The following is a 21,061-nucleotide window of genomic DNA, read 5'->3' as shown; positions in this document are numbered from 1 at the left end:
TATACCTGATGTGATGAAACTGCATGCCCACCTTTGTGGCTCTGCTCTCAATTGAGAAACGTGCTTTTGTTTTGATTTCTAACCAGTCTATTGAGCAGCAGCAGTGAGTACAAATTGAGTTTTGAAAAACTAGTTTTATTTGTTAAATCCTACATAACATTAAAGAAAGACCCTTTTTCCAGGATGGAGGTTGTGAAGAGTATGTAAAACTTAAAGACATTTTATTTGTGCTTTGTACAGTATATGGGAGATGTCAAAACGGTTCAGACCTTACTACAGGAGGCTGAAGAAGCAATTGAAGACATTCACAAAGATGAGGCTTTTCACGAATGGGACCAGTCATTTTACCCAGAGGTTGAGCTCATCAGACAGAATATTGAGCCGTATCAAAAATTATTTTCGTTTATACTCAGGTGGCAGCGCTCGCATAGCAGGTCTGATTTCAGGTTGATGTAAAATGTAATTTAAAAAGATTACCCCTGTTGAGGTCATGAAATATCTTTCTTTATACAGTTGGATGGATGGTTCTTTCCTGGAACTAGATGGTGAAGGAATGGAAGTGAAAGTTGACGAGTTCTTCAGGGACATCTTCAAGACACTGAAATATTTTCAGCAGAAAAAGAGCAAGACTGAACAGGCAACCAAGAAGATCACTGGAGGAACAACCAGACGAAGGCGTGGTGGTGGTGGTGAAGAAGAAGTGGAGAGCCCTACAATTGTCTTGTGCTCCACTGTACTAGAGCAGGTCAAAGACTTTAGGGTAGGCCGCTTTAGCACAGAAAGTTACGCAGTTAATGGTTCCATTTGCTAACTAATCTTTTTTTTTGTTGACAGCAACATACTCCTTTATTGACTGTCCTGTGCAATCCCGGCATCAGAGATCGCCACTGGAAGCAGATGTCAGACATTGTTGGCTTTGACCTTACTCCTGATGCTGGAACAACGTTACGCAAAGTCCTTAAACAAAACTTAAATCCATACTTGGACGAGTTTGAATCAATTAGTGCTGCTGCAAGTAAAGTAGGTGTTTGTGCCTTGTCATATTTTTTTATTTTCACATTGTGTTTTTATTTGCATACATCTTTAAATTAATATCACATCACAAAATTCACAAATAACCCAAAATGAAAAGTAGGGATAGTAGGTTAAAGCCAAGGCTAATATGAGACCTGTCCCCAAAATAACTTTGGACGTGTCTTATTTCAATCATTTCAAGTAATCCTCATGTCATATTTGCTTCTTACATCATTATGGACATGTTCTTAAGGATGGTCTGGCCACCCATATGATGCGGCAGGGGTAAACCAGTGAAAGCTGTCGGGCCCTGCTGTTGAACAAAAGAGTGTGTTGTGTCACCCTGGCCCGAGTGACATGGCCGCTTTCTGGTGTCCCGTTTCATCTGGAGGGACGAAAGCATGACCAACTTGGGTGCCGAGGTGCCTAACTTGTTTGGGTGTTTGGGCAATTGGGTTGACCATGGTCCAAAAATGTTTGTGTGTGTTATTTTTGCTATTTTTTTCCCTTTTATTATTTTTTTGTTATTGTTTGTGTTTATCTTGCTGTCGGTCACCCCTCTTGAGGGATATGACCATAGTAGATAGATAGCTAGTCATCATTATGAAAGTTAATTGTTAGTCAATTCGGGAAGTAAGTGTGAGCGCCCATTCTGAGATGACTCAATAAGTGAAGCGATATCAAAAGAGAAATGAATACAATACCCACTATAAACCTTGTTCTTTCCCCATTTCAGGAATTCTCAATGGAGAAAGCCATGAAAAACATGGTTACTGTTTGGGATGGTGTTTCTCTACACCATCAACCTTACAGGGACACTGGTGTGTCCATCTTAACTGCTTTGGATGAAATTCAGGCATTGCTTGATGACCAGATTGTTAAGACTCAGACAATGAGAAACTCACCGTTCATAAAGCCCCTTGAAAATGAGATAAGGGTAAGCTTCAATTTTACATTACCATAATGGCAAGCTGCACAATGTATTTGGCTTTCAGCATTTTTGTGACTTGTCTTTTCCCCAAAATATTGAACTCTGTTGATTAGGTTTGGGAGGAGCGCCTTCTCCGCATCCAGGAAACCATTGATGAGTGGCTGAAGGTGCAGGCACAATGGCTTTACCTTGAGCCTATCTTCTGCTCTGCTGATATCATGCAGCAGATTCCAGAAGAGGGACGACTTTTTCAAATTGTTGACAAAAACTGGAAGGAAGTCATGAGGCACTGTGTTAAGGACTCCAAGGTAGCTAGCGGTCTACATGTTTTAGGACATATATCAGGAGTCTATGGATTGCAACAATAATCATGAAATTGTGTTCTTTCAGTTACTTGCAGCAACCTCGATGCCTGGTCTACTCGAAAAACTGATCGAGTCCAATGAGTTCCTTGACATCATTATGAAAGGACTAAATGACTATTTGGAGAAAAAGCGTCTGTTTTTCCCAAGGTGAACAAAGCTTTCTTTTGTTACTTCATCTCATATGTTTTTTTAATTTTTTAAAAATTGTATTTTAGTTTGTTTTTACATTTTTTGATAACGGTTGCTGTTCACCCAGGTTTTTCTTTTTGTCCAATGACGAAATGTTGGAAATACTTTCTGAGACCAAGGATCCATTACGTGTGCAGCCCCATCTCAGGAAGTGTTTTGAGGGCATTGCCAAGCTTGACTTCCTTCCGAATCTCGATATTCAAGTAGGTTTCTAAACAGTGAAATCTCTGTGTGCAAGTGTGCATGGTTTGTACCATTCCTTTGATGTGGATTGTTTTTTCTTTTTAAACCAGGCCATGTACAGCAGTGAAGGGGAGCGTGTAGCTCTCATCGGGCTCATATCCACAGCAGAGGCCCAAGGAGCAGTTGAAAAGTGGCTGGTACAAGTAGAAGACTTAATGATCCGCAGTGTCAGAGATGTAATTGATCGCTCTCGAACGGTGAGGTCACAAAGCCGAAATAGAATGTGTTAAATTATGTGTGAAAATTATCATCTTGGAATCAAACGTAACAAGATTTAACAGTGACAAGGCAAGGGATACCCGTAATTTATTTGGAATTTAATTTTACCAATAACACAAACTATATTTATAGTGACACTTAATTATCCAGGCTGATGATCCAAAAAACATGGAGAAAAATCTGTAGTGTCATCTGATTAACTGAATGTGTAGATCAAAACATTTACAAAAAGGGCTGCTTTCTATTTTTGTCAAATACTGAAACTGTGGGTATCATGTAGAATGATTGTATTGACAGGCCTATGCTGAAACTATAAGGAACACATGGGTGAAGGAGTGGCCTGGTCAGGTGGTGATCTGTACCTCACAAATGTTTTGGACCTTGGAAGTCCATGAAGCCATCAGAGGAGGGACCCAAGTAAGGTTTAGTAATCATTTTGTTTTACAGTAAAAAGGATAAATTGAAATAATTGTCAAAAAGATAAAATAAACCACTGTAATAGTTTGCTTGTCCATCATTTTTAATAACCCTTTTTATGATGCTAATTTGTATACCCCAGTAAAAATACATTTTATTTCTACGATGGCTCCAACAGGGTGTGAAAGATTACTACCAAACCCTACAGAAACAACTAGCTGACATTGTGGGGTTGGTGAGAGGAAAACTACCTAAACAAACAAGGATTACTTTGGGAGCATTGGTGACAATTGATGTCCATGCTCGTGATGTGGTTATGGAACTAATTGAGCATGGTATTTATTAACACAAAGGACTCTAAAAAAAAATGCTGTGACTATTTATGACTTCTGTTCTAGAAAATGAAGCAAATGTTCTTTTTTTGTGTGTCACAGGTGTTGCTAGTGAAGATGATTTCCGATGGCTAGCCCAGCTTCGTTACTACTGGAACAACAACAACGTTCGAGTTCGCATTATAAACTGTGATGTGAAGTACGCCTATGAGTATCTGGGGAACTCTTTTCGTCTGGTGATCACCCCGCTGACTGATAGATGCTACAGAACTCTGGTATATATAATAAATGGGTGGAAATGTGTATCTGTCACTATTTTTCAGGATGTAACAAGCAATGATTATTTTACAGATTGGTGCATTTTACCTCCATTTGGGTGGGGCACCGGAAGGTCCAGCCGGGACTGGAAAAACAGAAACCACCAAGGATTTAGCCAAAGCGTTAGCTGTGCAATGTGTGGTCTTCAACTGTTCTGATGGCCTGGATTATCTTGCAATGGGCAAAGTAAAATGTGATTTAAACAGTATTTTATAACCATATGTTCTGCTTCTAAAATACTGTTTCCCCGTGCATGTTGTCAGTTTTTCAAAGGTTTGGCTTCTTCTGGAGCCTGGGCTTGCTTTGATGAATTCAACCGCATTGAGCTTGAGGTCTTGTCTGTAGTGGCCCAGCAGGTTCTTTGCATTCAGAGGGCCATTGAGATGAACTTGGAGTACTTTGACTTTGAAGGAACGATGCTCAAACTCAACCCTAACTGCTTTGTGTCCATCACAATGAATCCTGGTTATGCAGGACGCTCAGAACTTCCCGACAACCTTAAGGTCTGCTCATGTAATCAAATACAACAAATGGGAAATTTAGCACAAATGTGTATTTTGCATAGACAACACGTGACTTTGAAATAGGTAATTGTTTTTCATCACAAAGTGCATTTTTCTATTGCGCTTAACGTGGTGTATTTCATGTTCTACAGGTGTTGTTTCGAACAGTTACCATGATGGTGCCCAACTATGCTCTAATAGCGGAGATCTCTCTCTATTCTTATGGATTCCTTAATGCCAAACCTCTGTCAGTCAAGATTGCAATGACTTACAGGCTCTGTTCAGAGCAGCTTTCCTCACAGTTTCACTATGATTATGGTATGAGGGCTGTCAAAGCTGTACTTGTTGCTGCAGGAAACCTCAAGCTCAAGTATCCAGACGAAAATGAGGACATATTGGTACGTGAGCTTAGCTTTGTACAATCTCGGCTTTCTATTTTGCACAAAAATATTGGTTTTATATGGGTTTCTGTGTTAATGTCTAGCTTCTGAGGTCTATAAAAGATGTTAACGAGCCCAAATTCCTTTCGCATGATATTCCACTGTTCAATGGAATCACCAGTGATTTGTTCCCTGGCATCACCCTTCCAGAGGCTGACTATGAGGTTAGATCTGCCAATGTCCCTTTTCACTCTTTCAGTAAATGTCACAAATATTTATACTAGATTCTAAAGTATGCTCCAAATATGATGCATATGATGCATATAACATGCATTTATGTCTTTGACAGTTATTTTTGGAAGCTGCTGTTGAGTGCTGTGAAAAGCATAATGTACAATCAACACAGATCTTCATAGAAAAGATGATCCAAACATATGAGATGATGATAGTCAGGCACGGGTATGTTATTTTAAAAATGTGTGCTTTGTTTAATGTTTTTTTAAAATTTGCTGTTATTTAACCCACAAACTAAAGTATCATCCCAAGTTTTATCAATTATCTGCTTTAGGTTTATGCTGGTGGGAGAGTCATTTTCTGGAAAGACCAAAGTGCTCCATGTGCTTGCCGACACCCTTATCCTGATGAATGAAAGAGGCTATGGAGAAGAAGAAAAAGTTATTTTCAGGACATTGAACCCTAAGGCAATCACCATGGGACAGCTTTTTGGACAGTTTGATCTTGTTTCCCATGAGGTATGACCTTTTATCCATGTTTTTATATTACCCCTGATCTATCCTATTTCGTCCATATTTTTGTGTTAGTGGACAGATGGTATTGTGGCCAACACGTTTCGCGAATATGCATCAGCTGAAACGCCAGACCGTAAATGGGTAGTGTTTGATGGTCCCATCGACACGTTGTGGATTGAAAGTATGAACACTGTGCTAGATGACAACAAAAAGGTACGTATTGTGTGTAATATATATATATATATATATATATATATATATATATATATATATATATATATAATCATGATTTATTTCTACCTTTTAAACTGTTTTGATCTCACAGTTGTGCCTGATGAGTGGAGAAATTATCCAAATGTCCAATCAGATGAGTCTAATCTTTGAAGCAATGGATCTCTCACAAGCATCCGTAAGTTTGGAGTGTTGTCTGCGTAATTATGTTTTTATAATTTGAACAAAGAGAATCAGCATTATCCAAAGCAAACGTCTGATTTCATAATTGCCAGCAATTAAAATTGTTTGTTTCACTTGCAGCCTGCTACTGTAAGTCGATGTGGTATGATATACATGGAGCCTTCTCAGCTAGGCTGGGAGCCTTTAATACTTTCCTGGATGAACACTCTTCCTGAAGTTTTAAAGAATCCCGACCATAACAATCTAATATTAGAACTCTTTCACTGGTTAATGCCACCTGCCTTCAGGATAGTTCGTAAAAATTGCAGAGTAAGTAAAACCAATCATCATCAATCAGTCATCAAAGTGCAAAGGCCAGGGGGATTTTTAACAGTTGAGAACAAATGTTTATGTTGCTTGCTTTTCTTGCTGACAGGAAGTTGTCCCCACCACCAACTGGAACACTTCAGTGTCCTTATGTAGACTGTTTGAGATGCAGCTTCTTGAACCACTAGAAACAGAGACAAGTGATAAAATCATTCGCACCTGGATCATGGTATGATCCACATCTCCAAGAACTTATTTACTTCAGTTACAATAACTTTGACTTTAGTTCAAGAACTGTTTTTTTTTGGTATTACAGGCAGCTTTTTCTTTCGCCCTGGTGTGGTCTGTGGGTGGCAGCTGCGATACAAAGAGCAGGGAGATGTTTAGTGAGTTTGTCAGGGATGCAGAGTCTGGAAAGTTAGCTGAACATCCAGTTCCTGAAATTGTGGGAAAATGGGAGTGCCCGGTGGATGAGAAAGGCCTGGTCTATGACTATTTTTACGAGGTAGCCGCAAGTGGCATAGATCTAAATGTTTTGTCTCTTCAATTTGCACCGTAATATCTATTTTATTCATTCATATCCAATGTCCTGTTCAGTATAAAGCAAAAGGCAAATGGGTTCACTGGAATGATGCCATTAAAAATGTCAGTCTGGGGGATAAGACCACCAAAGTGCAGGACATAATTGTTCCCACCATTGACTTAGTTCGCTACACTTTCCTAATGGACATTTGCATCACCTATGGAATGTGAGTAAAAACACAGATGAAAGATGTGAATCTGTATAAACATGTTACTGTCAATGTTTTAATATCTCCTTTTCTGTTCAGGCCTTTGCTGTTGGCTGGCCCAACTGGCACTGGAAAGTCTGTGTATGTCATGGAGAAGTTAATGAATGGTCTTGACAAGGATCTCTTTTTACCCCTCTCAATCAACTTTTCAGCCCGCACCACTGCCAACCAAACACAGGTTAGCTGGATCAACTTATGAATGTGAAAATTCTTGCAGCTTTGAGTGAACTTATTCTTAGCTATTTTTGTTGTCCAGAACATCATCATGGCAAAGTTAGATAAGCGACGGAAGGGTGTGTTTGGCCCTCCCATGGGCAAGAAATACCTCATTTTCATTGATGATGTAAATATGCCAGCGCTAGAGCAGTTTGGAGCTCAGCCCCCTGTAGAGCTTCTTCGACAGTTTATGGACCACAAAAAGTGGTAGGGGCGTTTGACAAATTGACACCAAGCAACGGAGCTTGACTATACATTTGTTCATGACAGGTATGACCTAAAGGATACTTCTGGCATCAAATTAGTTGACATTCAGATCATGGCTGCCATGGGTCCTCCTGGTGGTGGAAGGAATGCGGTGACGTCTCGCTTCCTACGCCACTTCAACCTTTTTAGCATAAATTCTTTCAGTGACGACACTATGATTCGCATCTTCTCCATCATGGTGGCATTCTATCTTAAGAACAATGAATTTCCACCGGAATACTTCACTATTGGCAGCCAAATGGTGACAGCAACAATGGATGTGAGTCCTTTATACTGGACGGACACACTGACATTCACACTCGTCTCTCTAGTATTTGATTTGACTGAATTTGCTTCCAAAGGTCTACAAGCAAGCCATGGAAAACCTGCTTCCAACACCAGCCAAATCTCATTACACGTTTAATCTACGGGATTTCTCGCGCGTAATACAAGGATGCCTTCTTGTGAAGAGCAAATCTCTGGAGAACAAGCGCACAATGATTCGCCTGTTTGTCCATGAGGTCTTCAGAGTCTTTTACGACCGTCTGGTGGATGACAAGGATCGGGCTTGGTTTTATCAGTTGATGTCCAAGATCCTAAAAGATCACTTCAATGAAGCCTTTAACCAAGTGTTTGATCATCTGAAAAAAGGCACAAAAGTAAATTGACTTTGGTTGTAGAGTGTTTTAATTGATATTCTGATATTGGTTGACTATACCTAACTTTAAAACTTCCTAAGATTATAAATCTGTGATGTTTTTAAAAATGGAACAGTTAATTGCAGTCTTGTTTTGCTATTTCTTGTCAGTTGGTCGAGCAGGACATGCAGACTTTACTGTTTGGCGACTACATGAACCCCGACCTCGACATTGATGACCGCTTGTACGCTGAGGTGCCTTCTGTAGAAAGCTTTGCTGAGGTGGTGGAGGCGTGTCTTGTTGAGTACAATCAGATGAACAAGAGCCGCATGTATCTCGTCATTTTCCGGTAAATCACACATTGCACCGCACAGTCAATTTAACTCGGGAAACCACACTACAGTGCACTGCATGAAAATTTGCATTTTTTTATTACTATGGAAACCTCTGCGGCCCTAAAAGTAACTGCATCTGATATAGCTATGTATTAGAGCACCTGTCGCGGATAAGCCGCGTGTTGAAGCAGCCAGGAGGAAATGCTCTCTGCGTAGGAGTGGGAGGAAGCGGGCGCCAGTCTATCACTCGTTTGGCCACCTTCATCGCCCAGATGAACCTTTTTCAGCCTGAGATCTCAAAGAGCTACGGCATGGTTGAATGGAGAGATGATCTCAAGGTCAGTCTTTTGCCTGTGATTCGCACATCATGAGTGTTATGTAATTTGATCTCTGACTGTGATGTAACACATTGTAACATGAAATTACAGAAGCTGCTCAGGGATGCGGGTGTGAAGGGTCAAAGAATTGTGTTTTTGCTCACTGATGCTCAGATAAAAGATGAAGCTTTTCTTGAAGATGTAAACAGTGTCCTGAACACAGGAGAGGTGCCCAATATGTTTGCTATGGATGAAAAACAGGACATTATTGAGGTATGCATTAAAAGTAATCAGTAAGATTTGCGTTAGAATATTTGCCTCAAAACTAAATCATAATCACTAACCTTTGAGGGTAAGGGTTGAAATAAAAAGATTTCTATTCTCAAGTATTTTCCTTATAAGTGCTCGCACAAGACTCAACACGGCATTCAAAGACATTTTATGGTTTTTGAGGACCATTTTATCTTTTTTGACGATTATGAGTATGAAGTTTAACATTGTGACAATGTGATTTCGTTGAATTCCCATTTCTAGACTGTACGTCCTATTGCCCAAGCCAAGAATAAGAGTGTAGAGTTGAGCTCTTTAACTCTGTTCAACTACTTTGTGGCCCGTTGCAAACAAAACCTTCACATCGTTGTGGCCTTCAGTCCAATTGGTGACGCCTTCCGTAATCGTCTACGGCAATTTCCATCGCTCATCAACTGCTGCACCATTAACTGGTTTCAGGTATGGACTATACATATTCGGTGAAAAAATAAATTCTGGTTTTAAATTACGGAGTCAAGTTTAGTATTTGTGCTCTTAATGTTTTATTTGCTAGCCTTGGCCGGAGGAAGCTCTTGAAAAGGTAGCCAACTCTTTCCTGCAGCCGCTAGGAATGAAAGACAGTGAGAGAAGGGATGTCGTACCCATCTGCAAAACCTTTCACACCTCTGCCAGTGAACTATCGGCGAGGTACAACTCATTTGACTGTACTAAAAGAGACAGTGCATGTATTATCTTTGACACTTTTTTTTTCCGCTGCAGATTTCTTACTGATTTAGGTCGCCACAACTATGTGACACCAACATCCTATCTGGAGCTCATGGCAGCCTTCAGTCAACTCCTTACCATGAAAAGAGACGCTGTCATGAAGGCAAAGAGGAGATACACCAATGGTCTGGAAAAGCTAGCCTTTGCTGAATCTCAGGTGTAGCAGATAATCTATCTTTATTTAAACATGTGCTTTAGAAAATACCGAATGAGGGCCATCAAAATACCCATTTGTAAATTTTCTTTAATGAGTCCACTTTAACATTATGTCCCTGAAGGTCGGTGAGATGAAACTAGAGCTGGTTGACTTACAGCCCAAACTGGAACAGGCATCAATAGAAAATGAAAAAATGATGAAGGTAACACCACTGTACAATCACAGATGTTATAATATGAAAAAATATACCAAAATTTGCAATGTCGACCTCTGGGTTTTTTTCATTTATGATTCCACATTTTATGTGATCAATTACTCAATTATGAATACCTGATGCGACTGCAGCCCCACTGCCATAGAGAGTTTTGCAAAAGATCTGTGTTGGCGTCATTCAAATAGGATTTTTTTTTTAATGCAGATTTTTTTTGTATGGCCAATGCAGTCTTTGCAAATAAAGTTTTACTATTTTCTCGTTAGTAACAGCTACACTGGGGGAATGTGCGAGCTTATTTGGAAGCTCCTGCCAACTGAGTGATTCCATCCGCATAAAAAGACTGGGGGGAATGAATGAATGAATGAATGAAAATTTTATTTCGAACATAAAAATAAAAACAGGACAAAAACAATGAGTCAACATCGAAATAATGTCCCACAAAATGTTCGAAAAGGGGTAGTCAGAAGCAGATGCTTATTTTTCCTACCCCTTTATCTTCCCTATTAAATACATTTTATAGATAGCTCCCTCTTGTGTACAATACAACAAAATCTCATGGATATACTTATTACATAGGTCAGATATCAATAATTATAAGTTACAATAATCACATATTTTATACACTAATCTTCGCAATACCCATCCCTCAACGTCATAATGCGCATAATGTCACTGCGGCACCAGTGATAATATCAATAAAAATAAACACAATATTTATAACAGTTCTGATGTGATAATAGCACAATAACAACAAGTTAGCCATGGTTTGAAGTGCAGTATTTCCAGTCTCCCTCATATCCCATTTTCTTCATCTCTGTATTTCGCCAGTAATGCTTTTTTGTATTTAAATTTGAACACATGGATATTTGGACATTGTTTGATTTCATTTTGCAAATTATTCCAAAGTCTGACTCCACACACAGACACACACATACTTCTCCTGGTGGTTCTCACCTTTGGGATTTTGAATTCACCACAGCCCCTCAAGTTATAATTTCCCTCTTTCCGAGTGAATAATCTTTGTATGTTTTCTGGCACTATGTTTTTGTTGACTTTAAATAACAGTTGTGAAGTGAAAAATTGTATTAAATCATCCAGTTTCAATAAATTGGACTGCATGAATAAAATATTGGTATGATCCCGATATCCTACCCTGTGTATGGTTCTTATTGCACGTTTTTGAAGGATAAAAAGGGGCTGTAGTGAACTTTTGTAATTATTTCCCCAGACTTCTGCACCATATGTTAAATATGGCAGAACGAGAGAACAATATAACAAATACAATGCATTATAATGTAAAAGAACTTTGGTTTTATTAATTATTGAAATGCTTTTAGATACCTTTGTTTGTATGTGTCTGATGTGTGTTTTCCAACTTAGTTTATTGTCTATTATGACCCCTAAAAACTTAATTTCTGATACAATGTCTATTGCTACGGCAAAATGTCGAAAGAAACTTTTTTCAATCAACTTTTTCTTTTAAGTCGCCCTGATGGACTTGATTAACATTTTTGCCAACTATAAAGTCAACTATGATGACCCATAGGTGATCGCAGTGGAGTCTGTGGAAGTGGAAGCGACCAGTAAACTTGTAGGTATTGAAGAGGAGGCCACAGCAGTTCAAGCTGCCGAGGCTCAAGCACTGAAAGACGAGTGTGACAGTGAACTAGCTGAGGCAATCCCTGCCCTGGAAGAAGCAACCTCAGCTTTGAACACCTTAAAGGTAGTAACACTTCTCTTGAACCCATCAATAACCCTAATGTAAGTTGACCTGAGGTTACTTTCATAATTGCAGCCTGCTGACATCACTGTTGTGAAGTCTATGAAAAACCCTCCTGATGGTGTTAAACTGGTGATGTCAGCTGTGTGTGTAATGAAGGGATTGGCACCAGATAAGGTAGCAGATCCTGCTGGCTCTGGAAAAAAGGTTTGCCTCAAGTAGAAACAATCGTGAGTGGGAAAAAATATTTAAAAAATAGAATTCTACTTATTTTTTCTTGCATTTTTTTTCTTGACCAGGTGTTGGATTACTGGGGTCCAAGTAAGAAATTGTTAGGTGATATGAACTTTTTAAGGGACCTTAAAGAATATGACAAAGACAACATTCCCGTGAGTGTCATATCACAATTTTCAATGCACTAAAAAGAAAATCTAAAGTGATCTCTATTTTCTGGCAGGAAGAATCTATGGCAAAGATTCGTGCTACATACATGACAAATCCTGATTTCAGCCCTGCTAAAGTGGCAAAGGCTTCCTCAGCAGCAGAAGGTCTTTGCAAGTGGATCAAAGCAATGGAGTCCTATGACAGAGTGGTGAAGGTGTGACATGTTTTTCTTTCACAATTAACAGTAGCTTTGCTTCCTGTTATACTCATGTCTGTTCTTTTAGATTGTGGCTCCCAAAAAGGCCAAGCAAGCAGAGGCTCAGGCGACCCTGGCTGCTGCCATGGCAACATTATCAGAGAAAAGAGCTCAACTAAAGGAGGTCATGGACCGTTTGGCTGACCTGCAACGAATATCTGAGGAAAAGACAGAGGAAAAGGCTAAGCTAGAAGCCCAAAGGGATTTATGTCAACAAAAGTTAGAGAGAGCTGAGAAACTCATCGGTGGCCTGGGAGGGGAAAAGACAAGGTGATGAATGCCTCAAATCATGTTTTTTATTTGGAAAATTAGAGAAATAAGAATGTGCCACTAAGTAGGTAATTTCTCCTTAGATGGTCCAAGGCTGCTGAAGATCTGCAGAACACCTATGACAACCTCACTGGGGATGTTCTTATCTCTGCTGGTGTAATGGCCTACCTGGGTGCTTTTACTGCCAACTTTAGACAAGATTGCACCAGTCACTGGATTAAATTGTGTCAAGTAAGTTTGATTTTCTTTGTTCGTCCACAAAGTCTGCCTTTTGTATTTTTAAACTTACTGAAGAAATTCACATCAAGATTTTACAATTTTTCTGTAGTCCAAGAACATTCCATCTTCAGATGACTTCTCTCTCAGTAAAACCCTGGGCGATCCCATTAAGATAAGGGCATGGAACATCGCAGGCCTTCCCACAGACTCGTTCTCTATTGACAATGGTGTAATTACAAGTAATTCACGTCGATGGTGAGAACCATTATTCAAACAATGGTGTTGCAATGTGCAGCACAGAGGCAGACACAAGTAGACATGTTTCCTCTCTGCTGTGATGATACTGTTAAATATGACAAGAACTTAACCCTAAAACCGTCATCGTGTATACCTTCTCTTTTAGGCCTCTGATGATAGACCCTCAAGGTCAGGCCAACAAGTGGGTGAAGAATTCAGAGAAAGAAAACAAACTGCACATTATCAAATTAACGGATGATGACTACATGAGAACTTTGGAGAATTGTCTTCAGTTTGGCAGTCCCTTGCTTCTTGAAAATGTAGGAGAAGAACTGGATCCCTCCCTGGAGCCTCTTCTCCTTAAGCAAACCTTCAAACAAGGTTCCATAAATGGAACACTGTTGTGACGAGGGCAATTGAGGTTGAAAATGTCATTTGAAAATGTCACTTGCTGTCATTCACTCAGGTGGTGTGGAATGCATAAAACTGGGGGAGAGTGTGATTGAATACTCCCGCGAATTCCGGTTCTACATCACCACCAAGCTGAGGAACCCCCATTACCTACCAGAACTTGCCACCAAGGTCTCTTTGCTCAATTTTATGATCACCCCCGAGGGCTTGGAGGACCAACTTTTGGGGATTGTGGTTGCCAAGGAAAGGTATTCCATATATGACTGATTCTAAACACAAACTTTTGGTCTTTCTCTGAGTTTCCTTCTACCTCTTTGCAGGCCAGAGCTTGAAGAGGAGAGGAATGCACTCATCCTGCAGTCAGCTGCAAATAACAGACAACTAAAAGAAACTGAGGACAGGATTCTTGAGACACTTTCATCCTCAGAAGGAAATATTCTGGAGGATGAGAGTGCAATTCAGGTCTTAGACTCTGCAAAAATCATGTCCAATGAGATAACCAAAAAACAAAAGGCATGTACTGGCAACATGAGTTGTGTGTGTTGAAGTGATTGATTTATTTTTTGATTGAAATGTCTAACAAACTCCTCCAGATCGCAGAGGAGACTGAGATCATGATAGCTGAATCTCGAGAGTGCTATAGATCGATTGCCAAGCACTCGTCTGTTCTTTTCTTCACTATTGCCGACCTGACCAACATTGACCCAATGTATCAATACTCTCTTTCCTGGTTTGTCAACCTGTACATTAACTCTATCCAAGATAGGTGAGTTATGTTCACGCTGATTTATGATCACAAGAAAATTTATGACAACGACCTCATTACCAGAAAATGATCATTTTTTTACAAATTAAATACTCTCCCGTTCTTGTAGTAAAAAGTCCAAGATCCTGGAAAAGAGGGTGATGTACCTAGTGGACCACTTCACCTATAATCTGTTCTGCAATGTTTGTCGTTCATTGTTTGAGAAGGATAAACTTCTCTTTTCCTTCATCCTCTGTTGTAATCTGCTCCTGTGAGTGACACTAAATGTTGAGGGGAAAAAATTAACTCGTTTGATCCAAAGTAAAATAATGATATTTTCATCAGAGCAAAAGGTGAGATTGAGTACACTGACTTGATGTTTTTGATGACGGGAGGCGTGGGCCTACAAAACACCCTTGCTAATCCTGATCCCACCTGGCTACAAGACAAGAGCTGGGATGAAATCTGTAGAGCCAACGAACTTCCTGGCTTAAAAGGAGTGAAGTGAGAAAACTATTAAACATTTTTCTTCGACATTGTATTTGCTAAAAGGATTAGCAACACCTTTTTAAAAATGATTTATTGTGATTTTCCCACAGAGATTCTTTCATTTCAAGCCCAGAAGTATTCAGGCCTATTTTTGACAGCAAGGAACCAAGCAACGTTCCTTTACCCTCACCCTGGGACGAAAAGCTCAATGAACTACAGAAGATGATCATTGTTCGCTGTCTTAGGCCTGACAAGATTGTTCCAGCTGTGAACAAATATGTTGTCTCAAAGCTGGGGAAAAACTTTGTACAGCCTCCTCCCTTCGACCTAAGCAAGAGCTACTTGGACTCCAATGCCACCATCCCGCTGGTGTTTGTGCTTTCTCCTGGTGCTGATCCAATGGCCAGTAGGTTCTGCAGTTTACTTCTAAATAGTGGTCTTAAAACGCTTTGGAGCTCAGAGCTCCTTTTTGTTACTAATTACTGCAAAGGGCACACAATTTAATATGCATTGCTAAAATAACTCATAATGGTAATAATCATGTTATTACTATCTTGTTACTATGTTTTTATCAGCTAAATTTATGGAAGTATGGTTAAGTAGTAATTTTTACAGAAATCGCAATAACCCAGCACTGGCGAGCAATTTACAGAACAGGTCCACAGGCACCTCAGTCGTCCTTAGGGGGCACCACGTTGGAGACCACTGTTCTAAAATATCGTGAAGTGCTGACTCAGAGATTCATCCTAACATGTTCACACTTCACAGGCTTACTGAAGTTTGCCGCTGACAAGGACATGGGTGGAAACAATTTCCAGTCCATTTCTTTGGGGCAAGGCCAAGGCCCAATTGCTTCGAAAATGATCACCACAGCAATGCAGAATGGGACATGGGTGTGTTTGCAGAATTGCCATCTGGCTGTGTCCTGGATGTCCACCCTGGAAAAGATCTGTGAGGAATTCAGTCCAGCGATATGCCATGAAGACTTTCGACTTTGGCTCACAAGCTATCCTTCTCCCAAGGTAAAGTGGAACCATGAAGTACATTTGGTACAACGGTTCAACCTTTTCTAGTCCAGGATTTGATACTGCCTCGTCTTTAAATTAGTTTCCAGTGACCCTTCTACAGAATGGAGTAAAAATGACCAACGAGCCTCCAACGGGACTGCGATTAAACATACTGCAGTCGTACATGACAGACCCTGTTTGTGACCAAAACTTCTTCAATAACTGTGTTAGTAAAGAACTGGTGCGTAAGTGGGTGTTGATAAGATTTGGCCATAGTTTACATGTCATTTATGAGATCGAATTCATTTGTATCGACTTATAGATCTGGGAAAAGCTGTTGTATGGTCTTTGCTTCTTCCATGCCCTTGTTCAGGAGAGAAGGAAGTTTGGCCCACTTGGCTGGAATATTCCTTATGGTTTTAATGAGACTGACCTTCACATCAGTATTAGACAACTCCAGGTATTCATTCACACTTACAATATTCCTCACATCTCATGTGGTAATTGTCCTTGTCCTTCTTCTGTAGTTGTTTATCAATCAATACGACAAAGTGCCTTTTGAGGCCATAACATACCTGACTGGAGAGTGCAACTATGGAGGCCGGGTAACTGACAACTGGGATCGGCGACTCCTCAACACCATGTTGGCAGACTTCTACAACCCGGACGTTGTGGAAAAACCTTCCTATGCTTTCTCACCTAGTGGTGAATATGTGGCACCCCCTAAATCGTCCTATGACGACTACCTCCGATTCATAAAGGTAAAGGATTTCTTTACACGTGGAATCTTAGTTTCTTATGTAAGACCTTTGATGGCTTAACAGTACCTTTGTGGCAAACCAGGAGCTTCCATTCTCCCAGCACCCTGAAATATTTGGCATGCACGAAAACGTGGACATTTCGAAAGACCTGCAGCAGACCAAGTTGTTGTTTGATTCACTGCTCCTCACCCAAGGAGGAGGTTCTAAAGGAGGGGGAAGCTCTGGAAGTGACAATGCGCTCTACGACATAGCCAATGACATCCTCACTAAGGTATGATGAATTTGATTTTGTCCATGCATAAGAATCAACAAATATTGATATTTTTCCACGTGTATCTTATAATCAGAAACAATACAATAATACCTCAGTGTTCAAACATAATCCGTCAGGTATTGAAGTCCGCGCACAGAATTTTTCCAGAACCAAATAACGCTTTCCCCATACGAGGTATTTATTTTCCTACATTCATACACATTGCAACTAGTCATGTCAAGTCAAGTCATGTGTATTTGTATAGCCCTTAATCACTAGGAGTCTCAAAGGGCTGCACAGACCACAGATTATTGCAAACAACACTATTATTACACCATCCCCTGATCTAAAACCTGCATGAGGGCAAGGAAAAACTCAAAAACCTTAACTTGAGGACAATGAAGAAACCTTGAAAAGGGACTGCCATGAGGTAATCCCCTTCCAGGATTATATAGGCTGCAATGGACGTTGCAATAACAAATATAACACAGATATTGTCAACATAAAATATAGGTTATTCATATGCTATAGAATAGAAGTGTGTTTTAAGATGAGATTTAAACATTTCCACTGAGGTTACAGATCGAATCTCAGGGGGAAGAGCATTCCATAGCACCGGGGCCCGAATGGAGAACGCTCTCGAACCTGCAGATCTCTTCTTGGCTCTTGTGATCACTAGTAAACCAGCATTTTCAGAGTGAAGGCTCCGGACCACAACACAGGGGGGGAATTAAATCTGAAAGAGATGAAGGAGCAAGTCCATGCATGATTTTGTATACTGCCAACAGAACCTTAAAATCACATCTTAAGTTAACAGGGAGCCAAGGCAGGTTGGCTAAAATCGGGGCAATGTGATCAAACTTTCTTGTGTTAGTTAAAAGCCTCGCTGCAGCATGTTGTATCAGCTGCACGCTCTTGATTTTGGACTTTGGGAGACCGGAGAGTAGTACATTACGGTAATCGAGACGGGAGGTAACAAACGCATGAATTATAATCACCGCATCCGACTGAGACAGCATAGGGCGAATTTTAGCAATGTTGCGAAGAAGGAAAAAAACTGTTCTAGTAATATTCTTAACATGTGTTTGAAAGGACAGATTGGGGTCAAATATGACACCTACATTTTTGAATTAGTGGCTCTGGGTGATTTTACATTTGTCAATATTCAGAGTAGTTTTTGAGAACAAGTCACAGCATTTAGATGGACCAATAACTAACATTTCGGTTTTCAGAGTTAAGGCGCAAGAAGATGAGTGACATTCATGCTTTTATCTCAGTGAGGCAGGCCTTCAAATTTCCACAGTTTAGTGTGGCAGATTCCTCCATCGGTAGATATAGTTGAGTGTCATCTGCATAGCAATGGAAACTGATATTTTACATGCGAATAATATCACCTAAATGAAGCATGTCAATGTTTAAAAGAAGGGGGCCAAGTACTGAACCCTGCGGAACACCACAGGTGACACGAAAGGGCTCAGATGTTATTTCACCATATTTAACACAGTGCGTCCTATGTGAGAGGTGGGATCTGAACCATAAGAGGACGGTTCCTGAGAGAGCAATCCATTTTTCCAAATAGAATAAAATATTAATAAAATGTGTACCTAAACAAGATTAATTATTTAAGTGTAATTAAATACATTGCTGTGAAAAAGAATTTTCCCCCTTCCTGTTTTCTGTGTTTTTTGCACATTTATCAATCAGAATGGTTTCACATCATCAAACCAATTTTAATATCACACAGAGGCAAGCCAAGGATATAACAAATGCAGTTTTAATGTTGATTCAATTTTTTTAAAGCACAAAAAATCAAAACCTATCTGTCCCTATGTGGAAAAAGTAAGTCCCCCTAGATTCTAGGGGCACTCCGGTCCTGGAGGGCCGCACGTCCTGCCAGATTTTGAAGTTTGCTCTTCTTTAACTCAGGTGATACAAATTATAACCTCGTTAGCAGGCTAGCAAGTGCTCGTTAACGATACTGGTAATTGGAATCACCTGTATTGGATCAGAGAAACCTCAAAAATCATGCAGAACATGCGGCCCTCCAGGACCGGAGTGCCCAGGTCTGCCCTAGAACCTAACAATAAGTTGGGCCACCTTTGTCAGTGATAAAAGAAATCAAACGTTGACCATAATTGGTGATCAGTCTTTCACAAGGGTTTGGAGGAATTTTGGCCTACTCTTCTTTGCAAATTGTTTAGAATCTGCGGTATTGGAGGGACTAGTAACTATCGGGTTAATATTTTAAAGTAACCCCCTCGACCCTGTATTAGGACCAATCCTTGTTAGCAAAAAAATACAATAAAATCCACTAAATAACAAATAAATCCTCGTTGTCGGACGAGGGTAGCCAAGATGAATGCCACCTCATTTGGCCACACGTTTGGCTGTGTTCGGCTGGTAGGGGTTTGTTCATGTTGGATCAAGTCCCGCTTTTTAGTTTGACTAACGAAGTAAAAAGGACATCATTTTTTTGGTCGAATACTGATTTTGTTTGAACACAGAGTCAAGTGAGTAACGAGGTATCACTGTATATTAATTGTATTTATTCTCATCAGATTCCCCCAAATTTTGACATTGAACTATCGCTGTCAAAGTACCCGGTGCTCTATAAGGAGAGTATGAACACTGTGCTGGTTCAAGAAATGGAGCGCTACAATACGTATGAACAAAAACTTTGGATTTGGTGACGAGTAAAGCACTTCAACTGGCCTGTCTCTGATTTTCAGGCTATGTAGCACTATCCGTGTGAGTCTTCAGAACCTCTTGAAAGCCCTCAAAGGTTTAGTTGTGATGGATGCAGAGTTGGAGGGAATTGCCAACAGTTTGGCTGTGGGAAAAGTTCCAGAGCAATGGGCCAAACGCTCGTACCCGAGCCTCAAGCCCCTGGGCAGCTACATCAATGACTTTCTCACTAGGCTCAAGTTTTTGCAAGTGAGTCACTACAGACTCTGCATGAGGATGTCCTGTCTTCATAGTATTTCAAATGTAACATTTTGTGTTCTCATAGGATTGGTTCAATGTTGGCAAGCCCAGTGTGTTCTGGCTGTCAGGATTTTTCTTCACCCAGGCCTTTCTAACAGGAGCTACGCAGAACTACGCCAGGAAATACAATGTTCCGATTGACTTGTTGGGTTTTGATTTTGAGGTCAATACACACTTGTTTTTTCCTAGCCATGAAACAAAAGTACTTATTCAAACAGCCATGACTGACTTATTTCAGCCATTCAGTAAATACTGTTTATTTGATCCATCAGGTTTTACCTATTGACCAGTCAGCCACACCTCCAGAAGACGGTGTCTATACAAATGGATTGTTTCTTGATGGAGCTCGGTGGGATAGAGAAAGGTAGTGGCAACTTTTGTAATAATGACCCAGTGTTTCCCACACCATTGAAAGTCCCTGGCTGGCCGCCAGAGTCTTATTTGTCCTGTCGGAGTCTCATAAACTTGCAATTAAAAATAAATATAATATTTTTTAATATATACAAATGTGAAGGTAATCAAAATAAATGTAATGAGCTGCTCGCTGGCATCCTTTTTTGTCCTCTCACTCCCCTTCGGTTTATTGGTTGATGGTTTAATATGCATGTTTTTGTCTCCGTCTTTGTTTGCTGATAGGAGGGGCAGCAGCACAAGTGAGCACAGGACAGAAAGAAAATACATTCAAAAAATGAGTCTAACAAGCAAATAATCCCATTTTGGACTCATTACAAATCGTTGACTCCAAAGCAGAGTACATTGTATATCCCAGACAGAAGAACCCAAATAAGTGCCTCACTATTTCTAAATGCCTGTATTCAGTAGATAATTATGGTACTTTATTTTTTGTTTTACACAACAATTTATATTTTAGCGTGTTTTTGAAGGATTTGTGTTGTTTCAAACCACATTGGTTAAAAGTTAAATTGTAATTTACTAGTATTTTATAGCACTTACGAGTATTATATATTTCGTTTAGTTTATAGTGTAGTTTGTTT

General features: G+C 40.0%; 1 protein-coding gene across 2 annotated transcripts in view; it reads left to right on the top strand.

Annotated features, from left to right (window-relative positions):
• Positions 1 to 21,061, top strand: part of LOC148370290 (dynein axonemal heavy chain 12-like) — a 31,335-nt gene that overhangs the window by 8,601 nt on the left and 1,673 nt on the right. Inside the window, exons 16-72 of one of the 2 annotated variants that reach the window (XM_088332768.1) lie at positions 241 to 434; positions 514 to 760; positions 835 to 1,020; positions 1,751 to 1,951; positions 2,059 to 2,253; positions 2,336 to 2,457; positions 2,567 to 2,702; positions 2,793 to 2,939; positions 3,259 to 3,378; positions 3,557 to 3,713; positions 3,813 to 3,985; positions 4,062 to 4,214; positions 4,292 to 4,531; positions 4,684 to 4,929; positions 5,016 to 5,135; positions 5,261 to 5,370; positions 5,480 to 5,663; positions 5,733 to 5,873; positions 5,986 to 6,069; positions 6,195 to 6,383; positions 6,490 to 6,609; positions 6,697 to 6,885; positions 6,978 to 7,129; positions 7,211 to 7,349; positions 7,428 to 7,594; positions 7,658 to 7,913; positions 7,996 to 8,292; positions 8,442 to 8,620; positions 8,752 to 8,944; positions 9,035 to 9,196; positions 9,458 to 9,652; positions 9,747 to 9,880; positions 9,953 to 10,115; positions 10,237 to 10,317; positions 11,876 to 12,052; positions 12,125 to 12,256; positions 12,349 to 12,438; positions 12,507 to 12,647; positions 12,718 to 12,959; positions 13,043 to 13,190; positions 13,288 to 13,433; positions 13,582 to 13,796; positions 13,882 to 14,074; positions 14,147 to 14,339; positions 14,420 to 14,592; positions 14,702 to 14,842; positions 14,917 to 15,075; positions 15,171 to 15,466; positions 15,829 to 16,082; positions 16,168 to 16,308; positions 16,390 to 16,527; positions 16,595 to 16,828; positions 16,911 to 17,099; positions 19,640 to 19,743; positions 19,811 to 20,015; positions 20,092 to 20,229; positions 20,339 to 20,430. In XM_088332768.1, the coding sequence (XP_088188894.1) occupies positions 241 to 434; positions 514 to 760; positions 835 to 1,020; positions 1,751 to 1,951; positions 2,059 to 2,253; positions 2,336 to 2,457; positions 2,567 to 2,702; positions 2,793 to 2,939; positions 3,259 to 3,378; positions 3,557 to 3,713; positions 3,813 to 3,985; positions 4,062 to 4,214; positions 4,292 to 4,531; positions 4,684 to 4,929; positions 5,016 to 5,135; positions 5,261 to 5,370; positions 5,480 to 5,663; positions 5,733 to 5,873; positions 5,986 to 6,069; positions 6,195 to 6,383; positions 6,490 to 6,609; positions 6,697 to 6,885; positions 6,978 to 7,129; positions 7,211 to 7,349; positions 7,428 to 7,594; positions 7,658 to 7,913; positions 7,996 to 8,292; positions 8,442 to 8,620; positions 8,752 to 8,944; positions 9,035 to 9,196; positions 9,458 to 9,652; positions 9,747 to 9,880; positions 9,953 to 10,115; positions 10,237 to 10,317; positions 11,876 to 12,052; positions 12,125 to 12,256; positions 12,349 to 12,438; positions 12,507 to 12,647; positions 12,718 to 12,959; positions 13,043 to 13,190; positions 13,288 to 13,433; positions 13,582 to 13,796; positions 13,882 to 14,074; positions 14,147 to 14,339; positions 14,420 to 14,592; positions 14,702 to 14,842; positions 14,917 to 15,075; positions 15,171 to 15,466; positions 15,829 to 16,082; positions 16,168 to 16,308; positions 16,390 to 16,527; positions 16,595 to 16,828; positions 16,911 to 17,099; positions 19,640 to 19,743; positions 19,811 to 20,015; positions 20,092 to 20,229; positions 20,339 to 20,430 (9,713 nt within the window). Of the gene's footprint in view, positions 1 to 240; positions 435 to 513; positions 761 to 834; positions 1,021 to 1,750; positions 1,952 to 2,058; positions 2,254 to 2,335; positions 2,458 to 2,566; positions 2,703 to 2,792; positions 2,940 to 3,258; positions 3,379 to 3,556; positions 3,714 to 3,812; positions 3,986 to 4,061; positions 4,215 to 4,291; positions 4,532 to 4,683; positions 4,930 to 5,015; positions 5,136 to 5,260; positions 5,371 to 5,479; positions 5,664 to 5,732; positions 5,874 to 5,985; positions 6,070 to 6,194; positions 6,384 to 6,489; positions 6,610 to 6,696; positions 6,886 to 6,977; positions 7,130 to 7,210; positions 7,350 to 7,427; positions 7,595 to 7,657; positions 7,914 to 7,995; positions 8,293 to 8,441; positions 8,621 to 8,751; positions 8,945 to 9,034; positions 9,197 to 9,457; positions 9,653 to 9,746; positions 9,881 to 9,952; positions 10,116 to 10,236; positions 10,318 to 11,875; positions 12,053 to 12,124; positions 12,257 to 12,348; positions 12,439 to 12,506; positions 12,648 to 12,717; positions 12,960 to 13,042; positions 13,191 to 13,287; positions 13,434 to 13,581; positions 13,797 to 13,881; positions 14,075 to 14,146; positions 14,340 to 14,419; positions 14,593 to 14,701; positions 14,843 to 14,916; positions 15,076 to 15,170; positions 15,467 to 15,828; positions 16,083 to 16,167; positions 16,309 to 16,389; positions 16,528 to 16,594; positions 16,829 to 16,891; positions 17,100 to 19,639; positions 19,744 to 19,810; positions 20,016 to 20,091; positions 20,230 to 20,338; positions 20,431 to 21,061 lie in introns of those variants that run through there. The other variant, XM_088332769.1, reaches the window with a different exon arrangement.

Source organism: Urocampus carinirostris, chromosome 3, assembly GCF_059441175.1.
Source record: "Urocampus carinirostris isolate Australia breed hairy pipefish chromosome 3, RoL_Ucar_1.0, whole genome shotgun sequence".
Classification (NCBI taxonomy): domain Eukaryota; kingdom Metazoa; phylum Chordata; class Actinopteri; order Syngnathiformes; family Syngnathidae; genus Urocampus; species Urocampus carinirostris.
The sequence above is the reverse complement of the archived record's forward strand: the minus strand, read 5'-3'. Positions and strand labels throughout refer to the sequence as shown.